The following is a 22822-nucleotide window of genomic DNA, read 5'->3' on the forward strand; positions in this document are numbered from 1 at the left end:
CTGGCCGTAGACATTAAGCTGAAAGAAAAGCAAAGTAAACAAAATGGAAGATCACCCGTTAGCAAACCTTACTCAACTCTGTTCAACAATTTCATACACTCGGTCAAGTCTACAAGTGCTCGGCACCAACTCCCAGCCCCAACCTTCCTTCCTCCCCACGTGAGGACGTGTTGCTGCGGTGGGGTCAGCTTCTCGAGCATCACCTGGGTCAGCGTATCATGGGGAGGGCTCTGGATATCACCAGGAAGAGGTCCAAATGCCGAACACTCATCTCCGTGTACCTCCCACTGCACTAGCATAATAAAAGAGCCTGAGGCAGAGGTGCCTCCCCGAGTGGGCAGAGTGGGAAAAGTACACCTTCTCTTTGGTTTCCCTCGGGGCTCCCACAGCAGTAAGGGGTTACAGAAAGCCGAGATCTGGATTGAGCTAAAGGACCAAGAAGGTAGTGACAAAAGCACTGGGAAAGGAGAGTAATGAAAAGATGAATCTGGTGACTATCTGGACACAGAACTGATAGGACTTAGAGACCAACTGGTGACAGTGCAGTGACATATTTCTTCTAATAGCTGGCTTTCTTTTGTGCATACAGAAATAAGAAAGGCTGTGTGCCAGTACTTTAAAAGGTAAGATTTACTATAGAGTTAACGAGTCTAACATGGAAGCAATCAGCAACGTGTAAGGAGGCCACCAGAATCCATCCTAGGACTGAGAGAGGGTGCCGAGGGAAGAATAGCCCCAGAAGGGGCCCTCCCCAGGCCTGGGATCAGCTGTGCTTGCAGCCCACTTAGAGGAGGAGCTCACAAGGTTGTCCAGGCCAGAGCTGCCCCATGGTCACAGGAAACACTCCTCATGGGCACAGGTGACCAAGGCTGGCTTAAGGAAAAGCTGGGGAATGAGACGTCCTTAGGGGGGTTGAAAAGCTCCACCACATTGCCAGGAATCTAGAAAGCCACTGTAGGGCTGTGCCCATGTCCAGGACTGTGCAAGCTCACAAAAGGCCTGAGAAGATCCCAGCTCTCACCTCTGGCTGACCCAGAGGCTCTGCACAAGCAGGATGTGAAGGCCAAGGCAGAGTTGTCAGCTGCCTGGCTGGGCACTGAAGGTGTGCCCCAACACGCACTCAGAGCCCCTCAGCACAGACGGGAAGACCGACTGGTTCCAGGCATCTAAAGAAATCTCTATCCAGTCATTAGCTGACCACTAAGCTAACCAAGCAGAGACCATGTGGCCACACACAGCAAAGAATGCACGTTACAGAATTAGTTCAGAAAAGCCCCCACCACGACAAACGGCAACAACAATAATGACTGTCTGTGTTAGAGAGAAGAGTCTTCGCGCGTGCAAAGAGCAGCTGCATCCTGTTGGAGGCTCCACCCACGTCGCTCGGTTGTTGAGCTGAAGACTGCATTGTGTAGAGAGTGCATATGGATGCTGGGTGGCAAACGGCTGTGCCGTGCCAGTCAGCAGGGTATCGCCTCAGCGCCAGGCCACCCTTCTCTGCCAGCACGGGATACTGGCTGGCCCTTGCAGACTGCACTGCTCCCCTGCCCGCTGGCATGGCAGCAGGCTCTGCCAGCAGAGGGCCCCAGAGGGAAGTGTCAAGTCTGAACAGTTCATTTCTGGTTTTGGCTGTCTTCAGGAGGTGTGCACTGGAGTAGTGTCACACCTCTCCTCTGGGGGCTCTCCTTCAGCCTACAGGGCCTTTTCCTCTGAGTTTTAGTCTCTTCCTTGTCACGTTTCCCTCCACCCCTTTCTGCAGTTACTACCTTACCTTCCATTAGAGCGCTCTTAGCAGTTAACCACCTTTTGCCTAGTTAACAATTCCTCACACTAAATTTTCCCTGTTCAAATCACTGCTGTGTTTTCTGTCTCCTGGCTGGACCCTGACTGATATAGCCTGGTTTTGTGCACAGCAAGACACTGAAGCTACTGTTACCACGGAGAAGACCTCAGAGTAACTGAGGACATCCAACTACTCAACATTCCACGACCACTAGCATCTCCCCAGTTCCCTTTCCTATTGCCTCTTCCTCTGCTCATTCCTGGGCATTTCCTTCATCCCTTCCTGGCCTGTCCTCTGCTCATCCTGACAAGCCTCCAGCCAGTTCAGGCAAGGCCAGGAGGGACACCAGGAGACCCACCTCACGACCTCTGGAAGCTTCTGCCAGTCCAACAAGGGATGCTCATAGACTAAGCTCATAACACAGGGGAACCCGTATAGCAAAGTAAAAAGCAACTGATAAATTTCAGAGAGATTATAGCAAGAACCCAATGAAACACAATTCATTACTACTTATTTTCAGATAAATTGTGTCCCATCACACTGCAAAAGGAATTACAGGTCATACAAACTAATGTAGGAGGTGACATGGAGCCCTAAGTTTGTCTTAGTCTCAGCACTTATTTGCCACTTGACTGTGGGCTAGTCATTTAATATGCATAAACTTACTTTCCTTCTCAGTAAAATGAAAATAAACATACTCGGCCTGATGAGCTCCCAGAATCCCCACCCAGGCCCAACAAGGAACAGAGCTCACTGTGAACCAGTGACTGCCCCACTGCAGCGCTCCAGCACCAGACGTGCCAGCTCCATCACAGGACTCCATCCTCTTGTTGCAGTGCAACAGCAGCCAATACCTACATTTTCACATTTTTGTTCAAGGTGCAAGAACATTAGAAAGAAGCCAAAGATCCTCAGAAATGTCATCAATCGGTCTTTGACAAAGGAGCAAAGACAATACAATGGAGCAAAGACAGTCTTTTCTATAAACAGTGTTGGAGCATCTACATCCAAAAAACGAATCTAGACGCAGACCTTACACTCTTCATAAAAACTAACTCAAAATGGATCATAGACCTAAATGTAAAATAAAAAATTACAAAACTCCTAGAAGATAACACAGGAGAAAAACTAGATGATCTTGGGTTTGGTGATGCCTTATTTTTATTTTTTTATTTTTTATGTTTTTGAGGAAGATTAGCCCTGAGCTAACATCTGCCACCAATCTTCCTCTTTTTGCCGAGGAAGACTGGCCCTGAGCTCACATCCGTGCCCATCTTCCTCTACTTTATATGTAGGATGCCTACCACAGCATAGCTTTGCCAAGCAGTGCCATGTCCACACCCGGGATCCGAACCGGTGAACCCCGGGCTGCCAAAGCAGAACGTAGGTGAAGCCTTTTTAGATACAACCCCAAAGGCACAATCCATGAAAGAATTGATAAGCTGGACTTCATTAAAATTAAAAGCTTCTGCTCTGAGAAACATAATATCAAGGGAATGAGAAGACAAGCCACAGAATGGGAGAAAAAGTTTGTAAAAGACATGTCCGATAAAGGACTGTTACCTAAAATGTACAAAGAACTCTTAAAACTCAACAATAAGAAAACAAACAATCTGATTAAAAATAGTCCAAAGATCTTAACAGACATCTCACCAAAAAAAATATACAGATGATAAGTAAGCACATGAAAAGATGTTCAACATCATTTGTCACCAGGGAAGTGCAAATTAAAACAACAGTGAGATACCACTACACACCTCTTGGAATGGCAAAAATACAGAACACTGACACCACCATTGCTGGTGGGAATGCAAAATGGCATGGCTACTTCGGAAGACAGTTTGACGGTTTCCCATAAAACTAAACATACTTTTACCATCATCCAGCAATCCTGCTCCTTGGCATTTATCCAAAAGAGCTAAAAACTTAGGCCCACACAAAACCCTGCAGACAGATGTTTAAAGCAGCTTTATTCATAACTGCCAAAACCTGGAAGCAACCAAGATATCCTTCAGTAGATGAATGGATAAATAAACTGTGATACATCCAGACAATGGACTATTATTCAGCACTAAAAAGAAATGAATTATCAAGCCATGAACAGACACGGAGGAACTTTAAATGCATGTTACTACAGGAAAGCAGCCAATGTGAACAGGCTACACACTGTATGATTCCAACTATATGACATTCTGGAAAAGGCAAACTATGGAGGCAGTAAAAAGATCAGTGGTCCAGGCTGGGGTAGGTGGGAGGGGAGATGAATAGGTGGAGAACAGAGGATTTTTAGGGCAGTGAAACTACTCTGTATGATACCATAATGATGGATACATGTCATTATAAATTTGTCCAAACCCATAGGACATAAAGCACCAAGAGTGAACCCTAATGGAAGCCATGGACTTTGGGTGATTGATTATGATGTGTCAATGGAGGTTCATCAATTGTAACAAATACACCACTCTGGTGGGGGTTGTTAATAGTTGAGGAAGCTGTACATGTTTGAGAGCAGAGGGTATGTGGAAAATAGCTGTTCCTTCCTCCCAGTTTTATTGTAAAGCTAAAAGTGCTCTAAAAAAATTAAGTCTTTAAAAAAAACAAGCAGCCCAAGGTCTGAATCATGACCCTGCTTAATCCTGACTGTTAAACCTTAGATAAGTCACTTAACCTCTCCAGGACTGGTCACTTCACACTTGTAGACTAGGGACCACAGCATCCCCGTCTCTCAGGTTTCCTGAGGTCAGAACCCCACTATATAATCTAAGACAGCATAGTGCTCTACAGTGCATATACATAGGGCACTTCCAACTCAATGAGAATGGATACAAAGTTGCACCACAGTCCACAAAGAACCATACAAACACCATTGATTTCTATCAATGTCATTGTTCACTTACACACTGGCAATGGAGAAAATCCATTTGTAGGATACGCATTCCAAGAGATGGTGATTTTCCCAATTTCGAATAATATTTTAGCCACATTCCAGGGCCTTCCCTCCCCAGCTCCAGCCCCACCCAAGAGGGAAGCCCAGGCTGAAGCTCCTGCCCACACTACAGGTGGGCCCAGGGGGCAGGGGCAGGAGCACTACCCTAAGAATCCAGCCTGCTGCAGTTCAGACCACAGGACAAGAGGAGGGGAGGCCACACAACTGCAGAACTCCCACCAGCAAGTCAGCTGAGGAACTGAGTTGGAAACCCATATGACTACAACTATGTTTATACAAACAAAAATCTGTACTTAACAGATATCAAAATGTTACCCATGGTCACTTCGGGGAGGTAAAACTACAGGAGATCTGTCCTTTCCCCCAAGCTTAAATTTTCTTTAATGTGTTTTATAATGAAAAATAGTAAGACTTGGGAAGGAGATGGATCTTGAACACAACATTCATTAAACACTACCGCCCCACAGCTTTCCAGCCCTAACCAGCCAGCGACTTTTAGAGGGTTTTCTCATGAGATTTTTCAGCTATCGAGAACAAAAATGTGAACAAACATATTTTGAAAAGGTCTTTTAACACTGTGAAAGTCCTCTGAGGAAAGTTCCTTTGAAACAAGCCAGGCTAAGTGCCATCCTCTTCTCACCCAGCCACAGACCCTCCCGGTTCCAAACGGAGCATCACACCACTTCGCAGCTGCACCGCCAGCACCGCTGGCCCAGCCCTTCTGCTAAGCAGAGTCCTTCATAGTGATTCCTTACCTCCAGCTCCAAATTGAGCCCTTGTGTGGGCAGACACACATCCCAAAGGGACACTGAAGGACCTGGGGATTTTAGAGCCGCGCTACACCAAGCATGGCCCCCTAACTGTTTGATATTCGTCCTCAATGATCAAGGAGCTTGAGCCACTAGCCACTGTTGAATTCGGCTGGCGTTTTTCCGTAGCAGGATTTCTTGATGAAGGAAACAGTACAAGGATCAACACCACGGTGAAGCTCCCCATCCTGAAGTGAACAGTCTCCGTGTCTCAAGAATTTTCTCACCTCAGACCCTGGGATGAAGACTCTGGGGCCAGAGATAAAACAGACTTCAAAGAAGCTGCAGGGACAGAACCTCCCAGGCACCGCAGTCAGAAAGGGCAGGAAGGAGGGAGGAGGGTCTCATGCCGGGCTGTAAGAAGTCAACGGCCCTTCTGCTACCACCTGTCCTGCCCAGATGTCCTGCCCAGGACCCGCCAAGAGAGCCGGCAGGGCCAGGGCCAGTGCTGGGGCTGAGAGCCCAGAGGGCTCCTGGGCAAGACACAGCCTGCAGCACAGGAGCAAAGCAAACGTCCTGTGACAGCCGAGAGAGGCCACAGGGCAGCCAGAGGAGGCTGGGACAGAGAACTTAGCATTAATGTGCCACCATTGCATCAGTAATTGACTAAGTTATAAAATCAAGCTCAATTTTGCTGAACCACTCCTAACAGGCTTACCTTTTTGTCTTCCTTAGTCTTTCTAACATTTCGATGCGGACCAAAAATGTTTTGCATCCCAAAAGCCTTCCTGGACCAGTCCCTTTTCTGGGCACTCAGCAGGGGCTGCGCCAAGCTGCCCTCCACCCTGTAGCGGTCCGCGGGAATCTTGCTCATAGGAGGGGGCAGTGTGCCACAGTTGACACTGGACCACCCGTCGGTGGAGTCCGTGTAAGACTCCTGGTCGCTGGCGTGTCCACACTGCCACTCCTGCAGAACGTGAACTGGAAGCCACCGCTGGCCAAAACCACCACCAGGGCCCACAGCACCCCTCTTGGAAGGAGGAACTGAATTCCGCAAGGAGGCCGGGGGGACCTCCACGTGAGAGGCGGGCCCTAAATGCTTAGTGAAGTCCCGACACCTGTCACCCTGTGAGGCAGCTTCAAACAGGGGTCCCCCTTCAGGGTCATGGGAGAAGGCCCCGTTCCAGGGGGCGCCCCAGGGCTGGGAGCCCCTGCCACCCACTCCCTCCCAGGTGCTGCTGCTGGCGCCATGCCTGCCCGAGCTGGCGCCCAGGTCGACAACGAGCACCCGGCTGCTCTTTTCTTCCTGGTTGAAATTTCCAATGCCGCTGTCACTGTTGCTGCTGGTGCTAGTGTTCTGATGGGCATCTGCATCCCCATCCACAAAGGCCCGGGCCCGTACCCCCTCAATCAGCTCGCCCATGTCTCTGTACAGCACAGAGATGAACTGGAGGACAGGGAGAGAGGACGCCGGGAATTCAAGGCAGCCATTGGTGTCAGGGTCAGCCGTGCACTCAAACCCAAACCGCCGAGCAATGCCCTGATGGATCTTGTGATTGAACAAATCTGGATCCACCATAAACACGTGGCAGGAAGTCCGCAAGACACCTTCATCCTCCTGTGCCAGGCTCCCATCATCACTCGTCTGCATGGTCACAAGCCCAAAAAACCTCCTGTCATCTGGGCACACAGCGCTGAATGCCAGCTTCTCGGCTGGGTACTCGGCCAGGACAGCAGCTTTGTCGGTGCAGAGCTGCACGCAGTCATGCATGATCTTCATGGTCACCAGAGAATGGATCTTCTGCTCTGCCCGCAGGCGCCGGAGGCAGCCACGGATGGCCTGTAAACTGTCAGACTCCAGGTTGCAGCTTGTGGAAGGAAGTTCAATAGAACCTAAGTAGCCTACGACCATGGCAACATTTAAAATACTTGCATCTAATCCAAAATCTTCATGATTCTCTAGTCCAATAGTGAAAACCGAATCATCGTTAATAACTTTTGCTATTTCCTCTTTAGAAAGCAGGTTGGAAGTCCGATTATTTATACATTCATGCCCAAGGTCAAATCGTGCAGCGGCCGACTCTGAAAGGGATCTTTGTTTCAATTTCAAGGGCTCTGAACTGCTTGCACAAAGACTAGGATTTTCAAAGATCATATTGAAAATTCCACCAGACTGCATTTCTTCAACGACTCTCTCTGCTCTATTGATACCTAATGCTTTAGAATCAAGTTTGGGCCTCAGCCAGCCTTTTCCTTCATAAAATCCAACTTCTTCATCACTGGAGCAGGACTCTAAGTGGCTGATGCCTTCACCAATCACCATGTGTAGGACACCAGAACATTTCCCAATCAATTTCACTACATCTTCATGGGACGCTTTCTTCACATTGATTTCATTGACAGCAAATATCTGATCTCCAGCGCGGAGGCCCACAAAATCCGCAGGGCTCCCTCTCATGACACAGCTGAGCACACAAGGAGCCTGACCAGAAAGGGTGAATCCGTACCCTGCTCTTCCTCGGGCCACCTCCACACTCCTCATGCGAGGGGGCGCCGTCCCGTGCAGCGGGCGCTCTGCCGTGTCCCCTGCTCTATACATCTCGATGTGCTTCTAAGACGAGGAGCATAGTTCACTATTCCAGGGGATCCATAGTTCAGGGAAAACTTGATGCTACCATATTTTTTCTTGAAATAGTGCCCTAAGGAAGAAAAATGAACAGCTCATTATTGAAAAGCCCATATTTCTTTTACTTACTGGTATTACGTAAACATAAAAAGATAATTCATAACAAAAACCATCACAGAAAGAGTCTCTAGTTACCACATAAATGTTAAATGAAAGAGAAGCAGTAAATCTTAAAGTCAGGCTAAGAATTTCCTTCCAAAGTAGAAAACACTGCTCTCTCAGAGCCTAATCCTGCCTTGTGTTTGAGGAATACAGGACTCCAGCAGAATCTGCCTCCTGGCACTCTTCTCCTCCCTGACTGGATGGAAAAAGAAGAGACCTCGAAACCCTAACTACTCAAAGTGTGGTCCGAGGACTAGCAGCCCAGCATCCTGGGGGGCTCTCAGGCTCCTCCACAGATCCAATGCATCCAAGTCTGCATTTAATGGAGGGGCAGAGTCAGAGTGAAAAGCAGTCCTGGCTACAGACATAGGGATGCCTGATCCAGCTCCATCTTTGATCGCAAGCCCCCTCCACGAGAAGTTTTCCCTCAGGATAGGAAGTCAGCTTATATTCTCTCATATTCTGTGCGCCCCACTAATTTATTTTGAACAAGGTACTGATGCCGGCCCTGATATCAGTTCCCTCACATTAATCCCAGAATATGTGGGGTTAAAACCAAAGCACTCTTTCCCTGCTTACTCCCCAGCTCCCCGGCTCCAGAATCCACCATCCACCATGGAGACAAACTCCTGGATTCCTTAACATCCCCTCCTCCTCCCTGCAAAGTGTCCCAAGGCCAAACACAGTCTGGTGGGAAAGCTCCAACCAGCAAGGCCACTGACTTCCCTCGCCTCTCTACAAGCAGCCACATTGCTCACAAACCTTTAAAACCCCTCGCCTCCCCTTTCAGGGAGAGGAGATAAAACAAGACAAATTTGAGGGCTCAATCTCATCTCCCAGCTGATGTCACCTGAAATAAAAACCCTTTCCCTGCCATAAGCCTGGTGTTCCAGTTTTTATTTGGCCCCTCTTGTATGGTGGGTAAAGAAACTGTTTGTATGCGGTAACAATCTGGGGAGCCAGCCAGCAGGCTCCTGCCCGTGGCTCCGTGGCCCCAGGCCAACTGGGATTTCCTGGGAAGCAGTCGGGCAGCTGCCTAGGTGATTTGCCCTAGGGACTGTCCCCAGTACTTTCCGTCTAGCCCGGCACCGCTGACCCTAGGCGCACTCTCTTATGGCAAGGAAACAGGCTCTAGATTTGTGTGTGTGTTTGTTTGTTTCTTTGTTCATCCTGGTGAGTCGACGGACTCTGAAATAGGGTAAGTCGCCTCGGGGACGCCTGTGAACTTCCTTCCCCTCCTCTGGGGTCCCTTCCATTCATGGAGAGGCTATCTGGGGTACTTTCCCTTCATGGAGGGGCCATCTGGGGTACTTTTCCTTCATGGAGGGGCCATCTGGGGTACTTTCCCTTCATGGAGGGGCCATCTGGGGTACTTTTCCTTCATGGAGGGGCCATCTGGGGTACATTCCCTTCATGGAGGGGCCATCTGGGCGTACATTCAGAGTGGGAATAGTTGTAAGACATTCTACCCTCAATCTGGGAACCGGTTCACTGGTGTCTGGTTTTTCTGTCTGGGTCTGTATGTCTGTCTGTCTCTATGTACTGGAATGGGAAACATGCTGTCTGTCCCCAAGCAGAGCCCATTGGGGTTAATTCTGAGTAGATGGTCTAATTATAAGCCAATGTCTAAAAGGTATGATTTTCTTTTGTAACACATGGCCACAATATTCTTTAAACTCTGGAGAGAATATGGCCAAACAATGGATCCTTAAGTTGGAAAATTTTTAGAGAGCTCTTTTCGTAAACAGCTGTTTTATTGGTACCTATGAAAAGGCCAAATTAAAAGGAAAATACAATGACTAGTCTTAAGAACTTAACCAAACTTGGAGTCTCAGCTTGTTATGGTTTCACAGATGCTAATGAAAACATTAAGTTAACAAACAGAAATCAAAAAGGAAAGAGACACAGGACTCATCCCCACAGGATGAAAATCTTTAACTAGTTATTAAAAAGGAAAATGAGGTAAATAGAACAGACATAAATAAAGTTAAAAGAAAGGTTTTATTAAAACACTGGCTAAGGTTGAATGGGCTAAAGGGTACCCCCATTTTAGCCCCCCAACATTAAAAGACATCAAACCTGTTTTATTCACCCCAGTTTAACAAAATTTAATAAGTCAGGAGGCTAAAATCACAGTGAGAAACCTGACCAACGATTGTTTGAGGCAACAGTTAGGTTGCTAAAGTTGGTAAAACTATAAAAATTAAAGTGTTTAAGCTAATATTATATAAAGAGGTTATGTCAACTTTGCCTGGATTTTTTTTGGGAATAGATGTTATGTCTACCTGGGGATGCTCCCCCAACACAATGCTGTAATACTAAAACTTGTTAACAGAATTCTAATGTAAGTTATAATTAGAAGTATACGTTGGAAACATTAAAGGTTTGTAAAAACTGGTATATTTAAATGGGCTTTATATAAAATGATTACATCTCTTCTGTCTTATTGTATTATAGATTACCTTGTGGGGATAAACATTGTGTCTCATTAGGGTAGGTTTCCCCTCCCTGATATTGTAAAAGCATAAGAAATCCACCCTTCAGCCGATGTTAATTAAGCATGCTAAAGGAGATCTCACTTTAAAATGGCCAAAATGGGGCAATTTCAGTTTACCCAAACTGATGTAAGCAATTGGAAAAAGCCAGCCACAACAATGGGAAGCTTGTTTTAATCTTTTGTGGCTTCTAAATAAAATCAGAAATACTTTACTGCCTCTTTAAGAGAAAATAATTAAATACTTAAACATGCCAGCGCCTGAAGCCAAATCTGCTGCTTCTCTCTATTCTCTGAGATGCGCCACTTCAACTCCCCTGAAACTCCTGATCTAAAATTAAACACGCAAAAATAAGTAAACTTTGAGACAACTTGGAATCATAATGGCCATTCTGGGGAACCTCTGTTTCAGATGAGTCCACCTTAGGGGTCATCCTTAAAAGAGAGGATTCAAAACCTCTCACAATGGAACTCAGTCTTTAATTAATATACAGAATCTTCTAAAAGACAAAGTTATTTAACATGATATAAAATGACCTTTGGTAAATAAAAGTCTGTTTAAGTTTGCAGGCTTGATTTAAAATAGGCATGTCCTCAAAGTTATCAGCATTAGATACAATGCAGACACACAGCCTGGGTTTACTGGTCAAAGGAGGTCATATTCTCTCTGCTACAAAATTCGTCAGCAAGAGTAATAACTTAAAATAATAGCTGTTTTTGCTTAATGTCTCATGAGGTTTTCGCAGACGATCTAAATATAATTGTTAAGACCATGTAAACTAAATAAATGTAAAAGGACAAGTGTTTTTGGAGAAACTTTTTAATAGTTATGTGTTATGATGTATGTACTTAAAACAACTTAAGTGACGGCTCACTGCTTTGGTGTCACACAGTGTCTTTGAGAGTAATCTAACATGATTGCTAAAACAAATAGTTTAAATAGATGAAAATGGGTAAAAGTGTCTGAGTAAAGTAACTGCGTTTTGTGGTCTGTATACTTAAAAAACACAGCTTCCAAAATTTTTTTGGAAACAAACTTTATAGTTTTACTAAGTTAAGTTAAATGACAAAACCTGTTGAATATCTGGTCATTTCTGGATAGGATAGAACACTGAAACATTATTGCTGAACATGTCTAACTACTTTTGGCTTCTTATTACAGAAAATCTAAAACATGTTTGGGTCTATTAGCATACACACCTTGTGTTTTATTACTATAGAGTAACATTTCCAAAAATTATAGAAGGTAATTGTAAATTTGTCAAGCCACAGAATGCTAACGTAAAGAAAAGTTTATAATTGCTTAGTTGGTTTTTACTTAGAAATTAAGGTTTCTAAGGGTTAAAGATTCTAATTAACATATATAATTAAAGCTATTAAAAATTAATAAGAAAAAAAATCTTTGCATTCAAGGAAAGTAAAATGTATGTTTTCAGTAAAAACGTATAAAAAATAAAAGTATTTTTGCTTTTTGGGTGAAAAAAAGATAAATTTGTCCTAATGTACTAAAAGGGAAGAAAGGGAAACTGGGACAAATTCTGAATGTAAAAAGTAAGTAACAAAAGGTTTAGAAAAGCAAAACCCTGAGGAGTTTTATGTACGGTCAAGTTGGCTAAGATTAAAATAAATTTACTGGGGCCGGCTCTGTGGTCGAGTGGTTAAGTTTGCGCGCTCCGCTGCGGCGGCCCAGGGTTCGGATCCTGGGCGCGGACATGGCACTGCTCGTCAGGCCATGTTGAGGCAGCATCCCACATCCCACAACTAGAAGGACATGCAACTAAGATGTACAACTATGTACAGGAGATAAAAGCAGAAAAAAAAGAAAAGAAAAGAAAAGATTGGCAACAGTTGTTAGCCCAGGTGCCAATCTTTAAAATAAATAAATAAATAAATAAATAAATTTACTTAAGTAAATAAATTTAAATGTCAAAAGTAAACTGGTACAAAATTAAAACTTGGTCTTATCTTTCTTAAAAAGATAACTTTCCTAAACTTTTAGTCTGCTTGTGGTAAAAAAAAAAAAATTATAAAAGATTTTTTTTCTTTAAATAATCTACCAAAAGGATAAGGATTTTATGTTTTATCAAAATTAATTTCCTACATTGTTTTTGTCAGGTCCTTAATCACAGATGCTGAGGTTTTTCTCACAACTATTTAATTCTCTGCATTTGCCTAAAATTCTTTAACTGTCACCATGGTTAAAGGGATAATTAAACATTGCTTCATGGGGACCTATCATATTATATGGGTAAATGTTATTGATGTAAATGTTTTAAAAATTGTATAACATTACTAAAATTCTAATCTGTCCTGGTTATCAGTCATAATTCTGGTTATTTTAAAGCATTACATGTCACAGAAATAGTCAAGTTTCTTTGTCAATTGCCATTTTTAAATAGTTGCTTATTTATAGACGGTTGTTTTACCCTGATGCTTTTACAAGTATGTTTTATTTTCAGAAAAGTTCATGGAAAGGACTCTGACGTTCACTCTAGAATACAGCTTTCTGATAAACGTTCAGATTGTAAAACTAAACTGGGTAAGAAATTACAGAACTCTAACAGAGAAACTCATGCCTTCATAAAACTGCTGACAGAAGATTAAGATCAAGAACCAACTACACGGGACTAAATAAACTGATGAGAATAATTAGAATTTTTATGACTTCTTGTTTAAAATATTGCTTATTTTTTTAATGTTTTGTGTTTTGTTTTCTCAGATTTAAGAAAATCTTTTCTTCCTTTCCCTTATGCTAACTATGACTTATATCAATTTGATGAAATTATACATTTGTAAATAAAACTGCACCATTTATCTTTTTCTCCTTACCTTATCCCTCCAGAATTTGGAAATTCTTAGTGAGTAAATATTCTTATTTCCATGGCTCTATAATTGTTTGTATAAGTTCAACAAGAATCTGTTCTTCTTATAACAGGACACAATTGGAAACACTGGTTATAATACCAAGGCTTTGACTGGAATGTCATATTTGAGAGAAATATACAGACTTGGATATGACCAGACAGCATTTGAGGAACAAAGGTTGACTTTCTGAAATAAAGCCACTTGGAAATATTGGCCTGGTACCTTGCTCATGGGTTCCCAAGAATCTGGTAAGGTTGAGTAAAGAATGTCACTCCCTCTGGCAGATACAAGGAACCTCAATATTTTTTTTTTCTGAGGAAGATTAGCCCTGAGCTAACTTCTGCCAATCCTCCTCTTTTTTGCTGAGGAAGACTGGCCCTGAGCTAACATCCATGCCCATCTTCCTCTACTTTATATGTGGGACGCCTGCCACAGCATGGCTTTGCCAAGCAGTACCATGTCCACACCCAGGATCTGTACCAGCAAACCCCGGGCTGCCAAAATGGAATGTGTGAACTTAACCGCTGCGTCACTGGGCAGGACCCTGGAACCTCAATATTTTGGGGACCTCGTGAAGGGAGGAATGCACCCAAATCTGTAGGTATTGCAGGCTGAATCTGATGACAAGTTTTGGTCTGGGTTTCCTTGCCTCGAGAAGCCTTTAAAGTTCAATCTGAGAGTCCTTGTAAAAAGTTCCAGCAAAGCAGATTTAAAAGAGCCTATATGACCAATTGCTATTCTTGCTGTACTTATGTATATAACTGGGCCAAATTTATTAAAACTAGACTTATTTTGTAAACCAGTTAGTCTTAATTTGGCTATGTTTGGTAAAATTGAGGGTGATTTTAGAGAAAAATTATGTTTCAATAAAAACTATAATACACATTCATGGATATTAGATTCTGGTTCCATTAATTGTCTTTGAAGTTTTTGTTTTATATCTGTAAACTCAACTAGATCCTAAATTCTTCTAGTCTCCTGAAATATCTGAAATAATAAACCTCCAAACTAATATTCTGTTTTTTCCTTCATTTTCACTTGAAATCATTAAAAATTGAATCTGCCCTTTTTCCTGAAGCTTTACAAACTCAAGCTGGACAACTTGATGTAACTTTAAGAAAGATTCATGTCTGTTGCTGTGTAAGCCACTCAGAAAGATACCTGAGCGCCTGATGACACCATCAGAGACATTTCAAACTGCAAAAGATGCTTTGACTCTGACTTCTAGGAATCTTGATTGGCTGCCCCCTGGGCTCCGGAACTGGGTTATAATTTGCTCCAACCATTAACCTTGTTTTACCATTTCCTTTCTCTAAAAATACTTATTAAATACCTAGTTAGTTACTTACATGATACAGGCCTAAATTTGGTATCACTGCATTACTGCCTTATTAAAAGACTGGTTCAATGAGATGGAATAACCTACGCCCTGATTCAGAGAAGTTGCTAGATCAGTCATTGCCCCAAATCCCTCAAGATTGAGAAATGAGCATAAAATAGGGGGGAATTGATGCCAGCCCTGATATCATTTCCCCTACATTAAACCCAGCATATGTGGGGTTAAAACCAAAGGACTCTTTCTCTGTGTGAAAATATTGGTTGTCATCGAAAACTAACATGTGTCAGGTCCCCAAGACCACCCCAAAGTTCAATGACTCACTAAGAGGACACACAGAACTCAGCATACAGTTGTGCTCAAGGCTAAGCACTATTCTCTGGCTCCCTGGCTCCAGAATCCACTACCTGCCATGGAGACAGATGGCCAAAGTCACACACCTAGGTTCCTTATCATCTCCTCCTCCCTGCAAGCAGCATCCCAAGGTCGAATGCAGGCTGGTGGGAAAGCACCAACCAGCAAGGCCGCTGACTACTCCCCCACACAAGCAGCCACATTCCTCACAAAGCTTTAAAACCCCTCACCTCCCCTCTTTTGGGGAGACGAGATGAAATGAGACAAATTTGAGGGCTTACTCTCGTCTCCCGGCTGATATCACTCGAAATAAAAGCCCTTTCTTTTGCCATAGCCTGGTGTTCCAGTTTTTATTTGGCCCCTCTTGTGTGGCGGGGAAAGAGCCTATGTTTGTAGGTTGTAACAGTACCACATGGGGAAAACATATTAGTCTGAAACAGCCTCAGTCAATACTACAGAGGTCACCTGATAGAACAGACAAAACAACCAAAAAGAGCAAAGAAATTTAATACTAACTTAATTATTCCAGGGGGATGACTTGATAAGTGAAAATATTGGTTGTCATCGAAAACTAACGTGTGTCAGGTCCCCAAGACCACCCCAAAGTTCAATGACTCACTAAGAGGACACACAGAACTCAGCATACAGTTGTGCTCAAGGCTAAGATTTATTACACTGAAAAGATACAAATCAAAATCAGTGAAGGGAGGGGCCAGCTGGTAGCATAGTGGTTAAGTTCCCATGCTCTGCTTCGGTGGCCCGAGGTTCCTGGGTTCACATCCCAGGCACAGACCTACACACCACTTATCAAGCCATGCTGTGGCGGCATTCCACATATAAAGTGAAGGAAGATGGGCACAGATGTTGGCTCAGGGTCAATCTTCCTCAGCAAAAAGAGGAGCATTGACGGTGATGTTAGTTCAGGGCTAATCTTCCACACGAAAAACAAAAACAAAAACAAAAAAGTCAGTGAAGGGAGAAAGCACATGGGTCCAGGGGATACAAGTACCAGCTTCCAAAATCCTCTCTGGGGAGTCACACAAGACATGCTCAATTCACCCAGTAGAGGATTGTGACAACACATGTGGAATGCTGTCCACCAGGGAAGCCCGTCAGAGACTCAGACCCAGGGCTTTCACTGGTGGCTGGTCCTGTGGGCCCCTCTGCCCGGTACGCCCCCAACTCCAGACCCCCAGGGGGAAAGGGGCATCAGCACAGACAGCACTGTTTGCACAAACAGGTGAGGCACAGGAGCCGCTCACATCAGGCAGAGTGCTGGGAGCCCTCCCGACATCCGGGCTCCTGACGCCAGCCCAGGGCTAGCCCCGCACGGGCTCCCGGGGCCCGCAGTCAGGCCTGTGGTGAGAAGTCCTTTCTACACACAAAACCCTTTAAAGATCACTTTAAAAAGCAATACAGTAAGTGTTTATGTTGTAAAGACCCAAAATGTAATAGAGAATATGTTTTTTAAAGAGGGTATGTTTTTGAAATAATTGTTTTAAAGTTGTTAAAAGAAATTCTTGTGTCTTGGGATAAAGTTTCCAGTAACAGAAGCATAATCCAAAGCAATTTCTGCACACACACAAAGTGAAAGAACTAGACAAAAGGGAAAGTGTATTATTAGACGACTCCAAGAGCAGCTTCAAAGACGACGCTACGCAGGATGCATGTTTGAATAAAATCATTTTATGATACATAAGAGTGAAAAAAGAACAACTTAATTCTAAATTACCATATTACTTAATATCCAACTGGTGCTAAATTAATCATTTAAATATTATGACTAGACATTTAACTATTTAATATTCATCATTAAAAATGTTTATATTCATGTTGGCCAAGAATTGTGTTTTAGGGTCTTCTCATTGGATCTTCTAAAAGGGTGTGGTGGGCTGAATACGCCCCCAGAGATGCCACATCCTAACCTCTGGAACCCACGACGTCACCTCACGTGGCCAAAGGGACCTTGCAGCTGTGATCCAGTGAAGGATCCTGAGATGGGAGGTGATCCTGGGTTCCCCGGGTGGGCCCCATGTCACCACAGGGTCCTTATCAGAGGGAGGCAGGAGGGTCAGAGCGAGAGAGCAGGCCACGCGAGGATGGAGCAGAGATTAGAGCCACAGCTCTGAGACGGAGAAAGGGGCCACACGCCAAGGGATGCAGGCGGCCCCTAGAAGCCACAAAAGGAACCAGATTCTCCCCGGGGCTCCAGAAGGACCAGCCCTGCCCACACGTGGACGTCTAGCCCAGGGAGACTGACTTGGGACTTCTGACCACTGGAACCGTAAGAGAACAAAGTTGTGCTGTTTTCGGCCCCTAAGTTGGTGGCAACGCGTTTCAGCAGCCACAGGAAACTTGTACAAGGGGAATCACCCTATCGGTCGGGGAGGGGGATAGAGTAGATGCATGAAATAACCCATCTAAAAAATGCTCAGACAGGATCCGGTTCCTGGCAGACATGACACATCAAAGTGGCCGCTGTTCCTGATGTTACTGCAAGAGTCTTGTCACTGTGGATTCTCCAGGACAGAGCTCAGTGAGACCTGCTGGTTTCCTCCAGTCACAAGAGACCTCCTAGCCTTCTCTTCCAAACAATAATAGATGCTGCCCCTATGAAAGAAATGATTTCCTAGTTTTATATGCAGAATTATTTTATGATTCATCTGAGCACCATGGAGTCATAACACTGTATGACACAATTTCAAATAATAGTTTCGTATATGGTTTAACCAAATATTTCTATTAGACTCTCTTACTGTCATGTCCCTCAAGTAATTAAAAATAAATTATTTCTGGGGCCAGCCTGGTGGCATAGTGGTTAAGTTCATGCATTCCACTTTGGTGGCCCAGGGTTTGCAGGTTCAGATCCCAGGCATGGACCTAGACACCGCTCATCAAGCCACGCTGTGGCAGCATCCCACATAAAATAGAGAAGATTGGCACAGATATTAGCTCAGTCACAATTTCCTCAAGCAAAAAGAGGAAGATTGACAACAGATGTTAGCTCAGGGCCAATCTTCCTCACAAAAAAAATTAAAAAATAAATTATTTCTAATTCTAATAATTCTAACAACTAATTCTATAAGTAATACCCATAACACATTTTATAAGTTCAGCCTATAGCTTAATTTTTCCTTAAACCGTATCAACAAATAGTAAAACTAGTGGAACCAACAGTGAAATCCAAAAGAAACCATAGCACACTAGTTTCCAACTTCAGCTGGCAATTCCACCACCTGGACTACGGAAACACCAGTTCCTGGGCCCTCTCCTCCACCCGAGGCTCTGGGTTGGCAGGTCTGGGGAGGGGCCAGGAGCCGCCTGCTTTAACAAAGCCCCACCCCCCCATACCTTCCAGTTGATTCTGACATAGGGGGCAACACTTGAAACATCTTGAGATCATCTGCTGTTGGCTGAAAGTCTGCAACCCCCAAAATTCACATGTTGAAATGCTGAGCCCAAAAGTGATAGCGTCTGGGAGTGATTAGGTTTAGATGAGGTCATGAGGGTGGAGACCTTGTGAGGGGATTAACGTCCTTGTAAAAGATGAAGAGACACAGGATCTCACCCTCCCACACACTCTGTCTCTCCGCCATGTGAAGATACGAGAAGACGGCCATCTGTGAACCAGAAAGTGGGGCCTCACCAGACAGGTGACCTGCCAGCACCTTGATCATGGACCCCCAGCCCAGAACTGGGAGGAATGAATGTCTGCCGTTTAAGCCCCTCCATGTATGGTATTCTGTTATAGCAGGCCAAGCAGATGAAAACATCATCTAATCCAGCTGCCTCACTTTGCAGAAAAGGTAACTGAGGTCGGAAAGAAATGCTTCATTCAAGCGACAGCTTCCTAATGGCACAGACGGCTACAGCACAGAGTCTCCACTCTCCCCCCACCCGACGAGGAGGATCAGTCGATTCCGGCCAAATGATACTGACATTGCTTCACTCACTCCTTGTTCAGACTGACAGGAGCTAGGAATAAGTGCCAGGTGCCATGACCTTCCCTCTCCTCTCCAAGGTCTACGTCTGCTAGACACAGTCCCATTCTGATGAATTTCTCCGCTCACAGCCACTGAATGAGTGCCCACCCCATTCCAGGCAATGTCCCAGCCCTTCAAACGGCCTCACTCGGGAGCAGAGCGAGTGCCAGCCCCCGCTGCATGCTCGGTGCCCTGGACAGGGAGCAGAAGTCTGCTGGCAGATGAGACGGGAAAGCCATTCCAGGGAGGCGACAAGCACGTCACTAGTGATGCCCGTCCATGTGGCTCAGCCCCATCTCTGCCCACACAGAGGGGACGTTTTGTGAGTATGACACTCTAGCTCTCCATGATTGTGCCACCAAAGTTCACAGAGATTCACAGTGCAACAGGCCCTGAGCTGAGCATGGGGGCCAAAAGACCAAAGCAATAAAGAAGAGCGACAGTGGAAGGAAACGCGACAGGAGGGAGAGAAACTGAGTACTTCCAATGAGGCAGAAAGCATCCAACACACTGAGGAGAAAGGTAAAGTTCAGGAATAAGAACAAGACAAGAACAATACTAGCAGTAGGGAAACACACATGGTACTTGGCACAGGCTGGGGATGTTCTCCGGACTTTGCATATATTAATTCGTGAGTCCATAAGCAACGTCACTATGAAGTAGGTACGATTATTATTTCTATTTTGTGAGATGAGGAAACAGAGGCAGAGAGAAGTTAAGTAACTTGTCTATGGCTGCACAGGTAACTGGTGTCAGAGGCAGATTTGGACCCAGGCTGTTCTCAGTTTTCTCTATCCCCACACAGCAGGATTCTTAGAAGCAGAGGGGGCCTTGGGCCTGAGAGAGCAGGCGCGGTCTGCTTCCACAGTCCTTCCAGAACTGGCGACACCCCATCAGCCTGTCCCCAGTCAGTACAGGAGCCTGGTGGCACCATGCCACCTTCTCTGACCGGGACACGCTCAACCACAGACCCCTGCCCCTCGTACTCACCCCCAAAGCCACTGTGTCTCAGCAGCCACCTCCAGCCACCACTCTGGTACTGCGCATGGCGCCCAACACCCACCAGGCACCACCACCCCCCAACACCCACCTTGGGGACATAGACGGAAGACCCAACACATCCCCAACGCAGACACACACACCAGGACACCCCCGACCGTCCCTGCATCCCAGCCGCCTCACCCTCCACCCACTCTAGCAGCCCACCACCTGACCCTGAAAAGCTCTCTGAGTCCAAAGCCACTCTTCTTGCCTCCCCTGAGCTACACCAACCTGGGCCCTGCCCATCCCAACACAGCAGGAGTCCATGACGCCAGAGGATGAGCTGGCAGATTCTTGGCTCACCAAGGCCATTTCCAGGCTACTTACTGCCACCAATGATCAACGGCCTCACCACGCTATTATCCTTAAAGGGTCCTTTTAACACCACTCACCACCTGACCCACCCTCATCAGTGCAGACCCTTCACCTGCCGGTCAATGGTGTCACTGAGCGCCAACTGTGTGTGGGACTGGGCCAGGCACAGGGCTGCCACGTGAGGGAATAACAGTGCCTTCCTGCAAAGACTTCTCAGCTTGGGGACAAGAGAACCAGGAGGCTACTGATGGCAGCAGCTTCCTGAGGGGTGCTGGCTCCCCAGCTGTGCAGCATGACTGGCTCCCAAGGGACCTGAGAGGCACAGCACACCAGCAGGGACCCTCTGGTGGTAGGCAGCCCCGCCCACCGAGCTCCACAGAGCGGCACCATCAGCTCCCTCTCCCAGGCAAGGACCCCTTCTCTGTGGCCCGTCCCCTCTCCCTTGAGGCCCCATTTCCTCTCTGAACTTCAACGCCCTCCCCACACGGGTGACCCCATGGCCTAAGAGCTGGCTGAGAATTCTCTCCCGAGCAACCTCACTCTGCACGTCCACACCTCAATGCACCTTCTGCTGGAAGCATCCCCTCCTCCTCTTCCTGGGGCCCTGACTTCCACCTAAGTTCACCCCACCCTTCTGGGCGCCCAGGCAGTGCCTCGGTTACCCCTGACGAGGCCTCCCTCAACCGTGGCACACCGTCCCCCCAGCCCACCTTACCATCCTCCTCTACCTGACACGCTCCATTCCCCTGGATGGCCCAGTCCCGGCCTTCTCTGTCCCTCCACTGCTCACCCCAAAGGCCTTATCCTCCTCACCGTGGCCAGCCTGCTCCTCTCTCACCTCAGCCTCATGACCACCCTCGGGCCCGCCCCACTGGCCCTGCTGCTTCTCCCGGCCCGCGGCCCCTCCCTCCACCCTGCCCTCCTCACTGGGCCTGCAGTCCACAGGAGCCTTCCTGTCCACTGCCATGTCCTCCGCACCCACCCGGGCACCCCAGCCTGTAGGAACTGACCATGGGCTTTCTCCATAGCACATGCTGCAGGGCTGTCATGCCACATGGCACCTGGGTCCCTCTCCAAAATCATGCTCCTCAGCCTGAGGGGCTCTCAATACTCTCGTCGACCCTTCAACGCTCCTCTGGCCAACTCACGACCCCTCAAACTCACCCTCCGTTGGAGACCCTGTGCAGTCCCCCTTCCTGCTCTCCTTCAGAGAGAAGACACATGCCATCCCACAGGCCTCCCTCGCCTTCCTCCGGCCAGATGTCCAGTGCTCATACCACCCCACCTTTTTCTTCAAGTTAAATGAGGCCAAATAGCCCACCTAATGCTAAAATCTAGCTTCAATTTCAGATGCCTCCAAGGTTCTCCAAAGAAAATTTTGTCTTCTACATAAACTACAATTTAAGACATATAACCCCAAATACACCCTACAAGTTTGGGGAAACCCTCCCTGGTTGCCCTTTGTGGTAATGCAGTGACAGATGAACAGACTTTTCACTGAATTTGCCCCAGTGTCTTCTCTCCTTCCATGCCACACTTCGCCTCTCGGGACCTCCTGGTTGACCCTCGTGGTCTCCCAGCTCTTCTGTGGAGAGCCCATCCCCTGGCCCCTCGCTCTGCAGAGGAAGCTGCCCTGGATTTACCCTCCAGCCCTGCTGTTTGTGCATTTTTGCAGACTTTCTGTTCACACGGTTGTTCCTTGTTCGTGGTAGCCTTTTCTTGAGACCTCATCTTTTTGAACCTCCGTGTGTCCTGATAACATTTCGAGAGAGTCTCTGGGAGCCCCCTCTCTGGGTCTGCCTCCACCTGTGCTTCTGGGGAGACGGCAGCTGGTCACTGAGGCAGCTTTGGGGAAGGGAGTTTGTTTTGACTGTTGAGTTTGAGGTCTCCCTGAGCTCACAGGAGAGGTGCGGGCAGGAGATGAGCACATGGGAGATCCTGGCCTGATTAGCTAGTTGGTCCAAAAATTAATGGATCATCTCCCAGAGCTACAGAAAGACAAGAATCTTTCATTTCAAAGGGCCCACCAAGTGCTGAGCAGAGTAAGTAAAAAAAAAAGTCCCATCAAACATTGAGAGAGAAAAGACAGATCGCACAAAGAGGAACAGAATCTGCCAGCAGGCATCCGAGGAGAGCACAGCCCAGCCCTCGAGGTTCTGCGGCTTCT

General features: G+C 46.2%; 1 protein-coding gene across 6 annotated transcripts in view; it reads right to left on the bottom strand.

Moving 5' to 3' along the window:
- Nucleotides 1–22822, bottom strand: part of RGS12 (regulator of G protein signaling 12) — a 132937-nt gene that overhangs the window by 91918 nt on the left and 18197 nt on the right. For 4 of the 6 annotated variants that reach the window (XR_011437271.1, XM_023638459.2, XM_070262824.1 and 1 more), the window contains exon 2: nt 6198–8178. The exons of the other annotated variants lie outside the window; for them this stretch is intronic. Coding sequence is in view for 2 of the 4 variants with exons in the window: in XM_023638459.2 (XP_023494227.2) it covers nt 6198–8078 (1881 nt within the window). In the remaining 2 variants the exon portion in view is untranslated. The remainder of the gene's footprint in view (nt 1–6197; nt 8179–22822) is intronic. 6 annotated transcript variants of the gene reach the window in all.

Source organism: Equus caballus, chromosome 3 (assembly GCF_041296265.1).
Source record: "Equus caballus isolate H_3958 breed thoroughbred chromosome 3, TB-T2T, whole genome shotgun sequence".
Taxonomy (NCBI): Eukaryota; Metazoa; Chordata; class Mammalia; order Perissodactyla; family Equidae; genus Equus; species Equus caballus.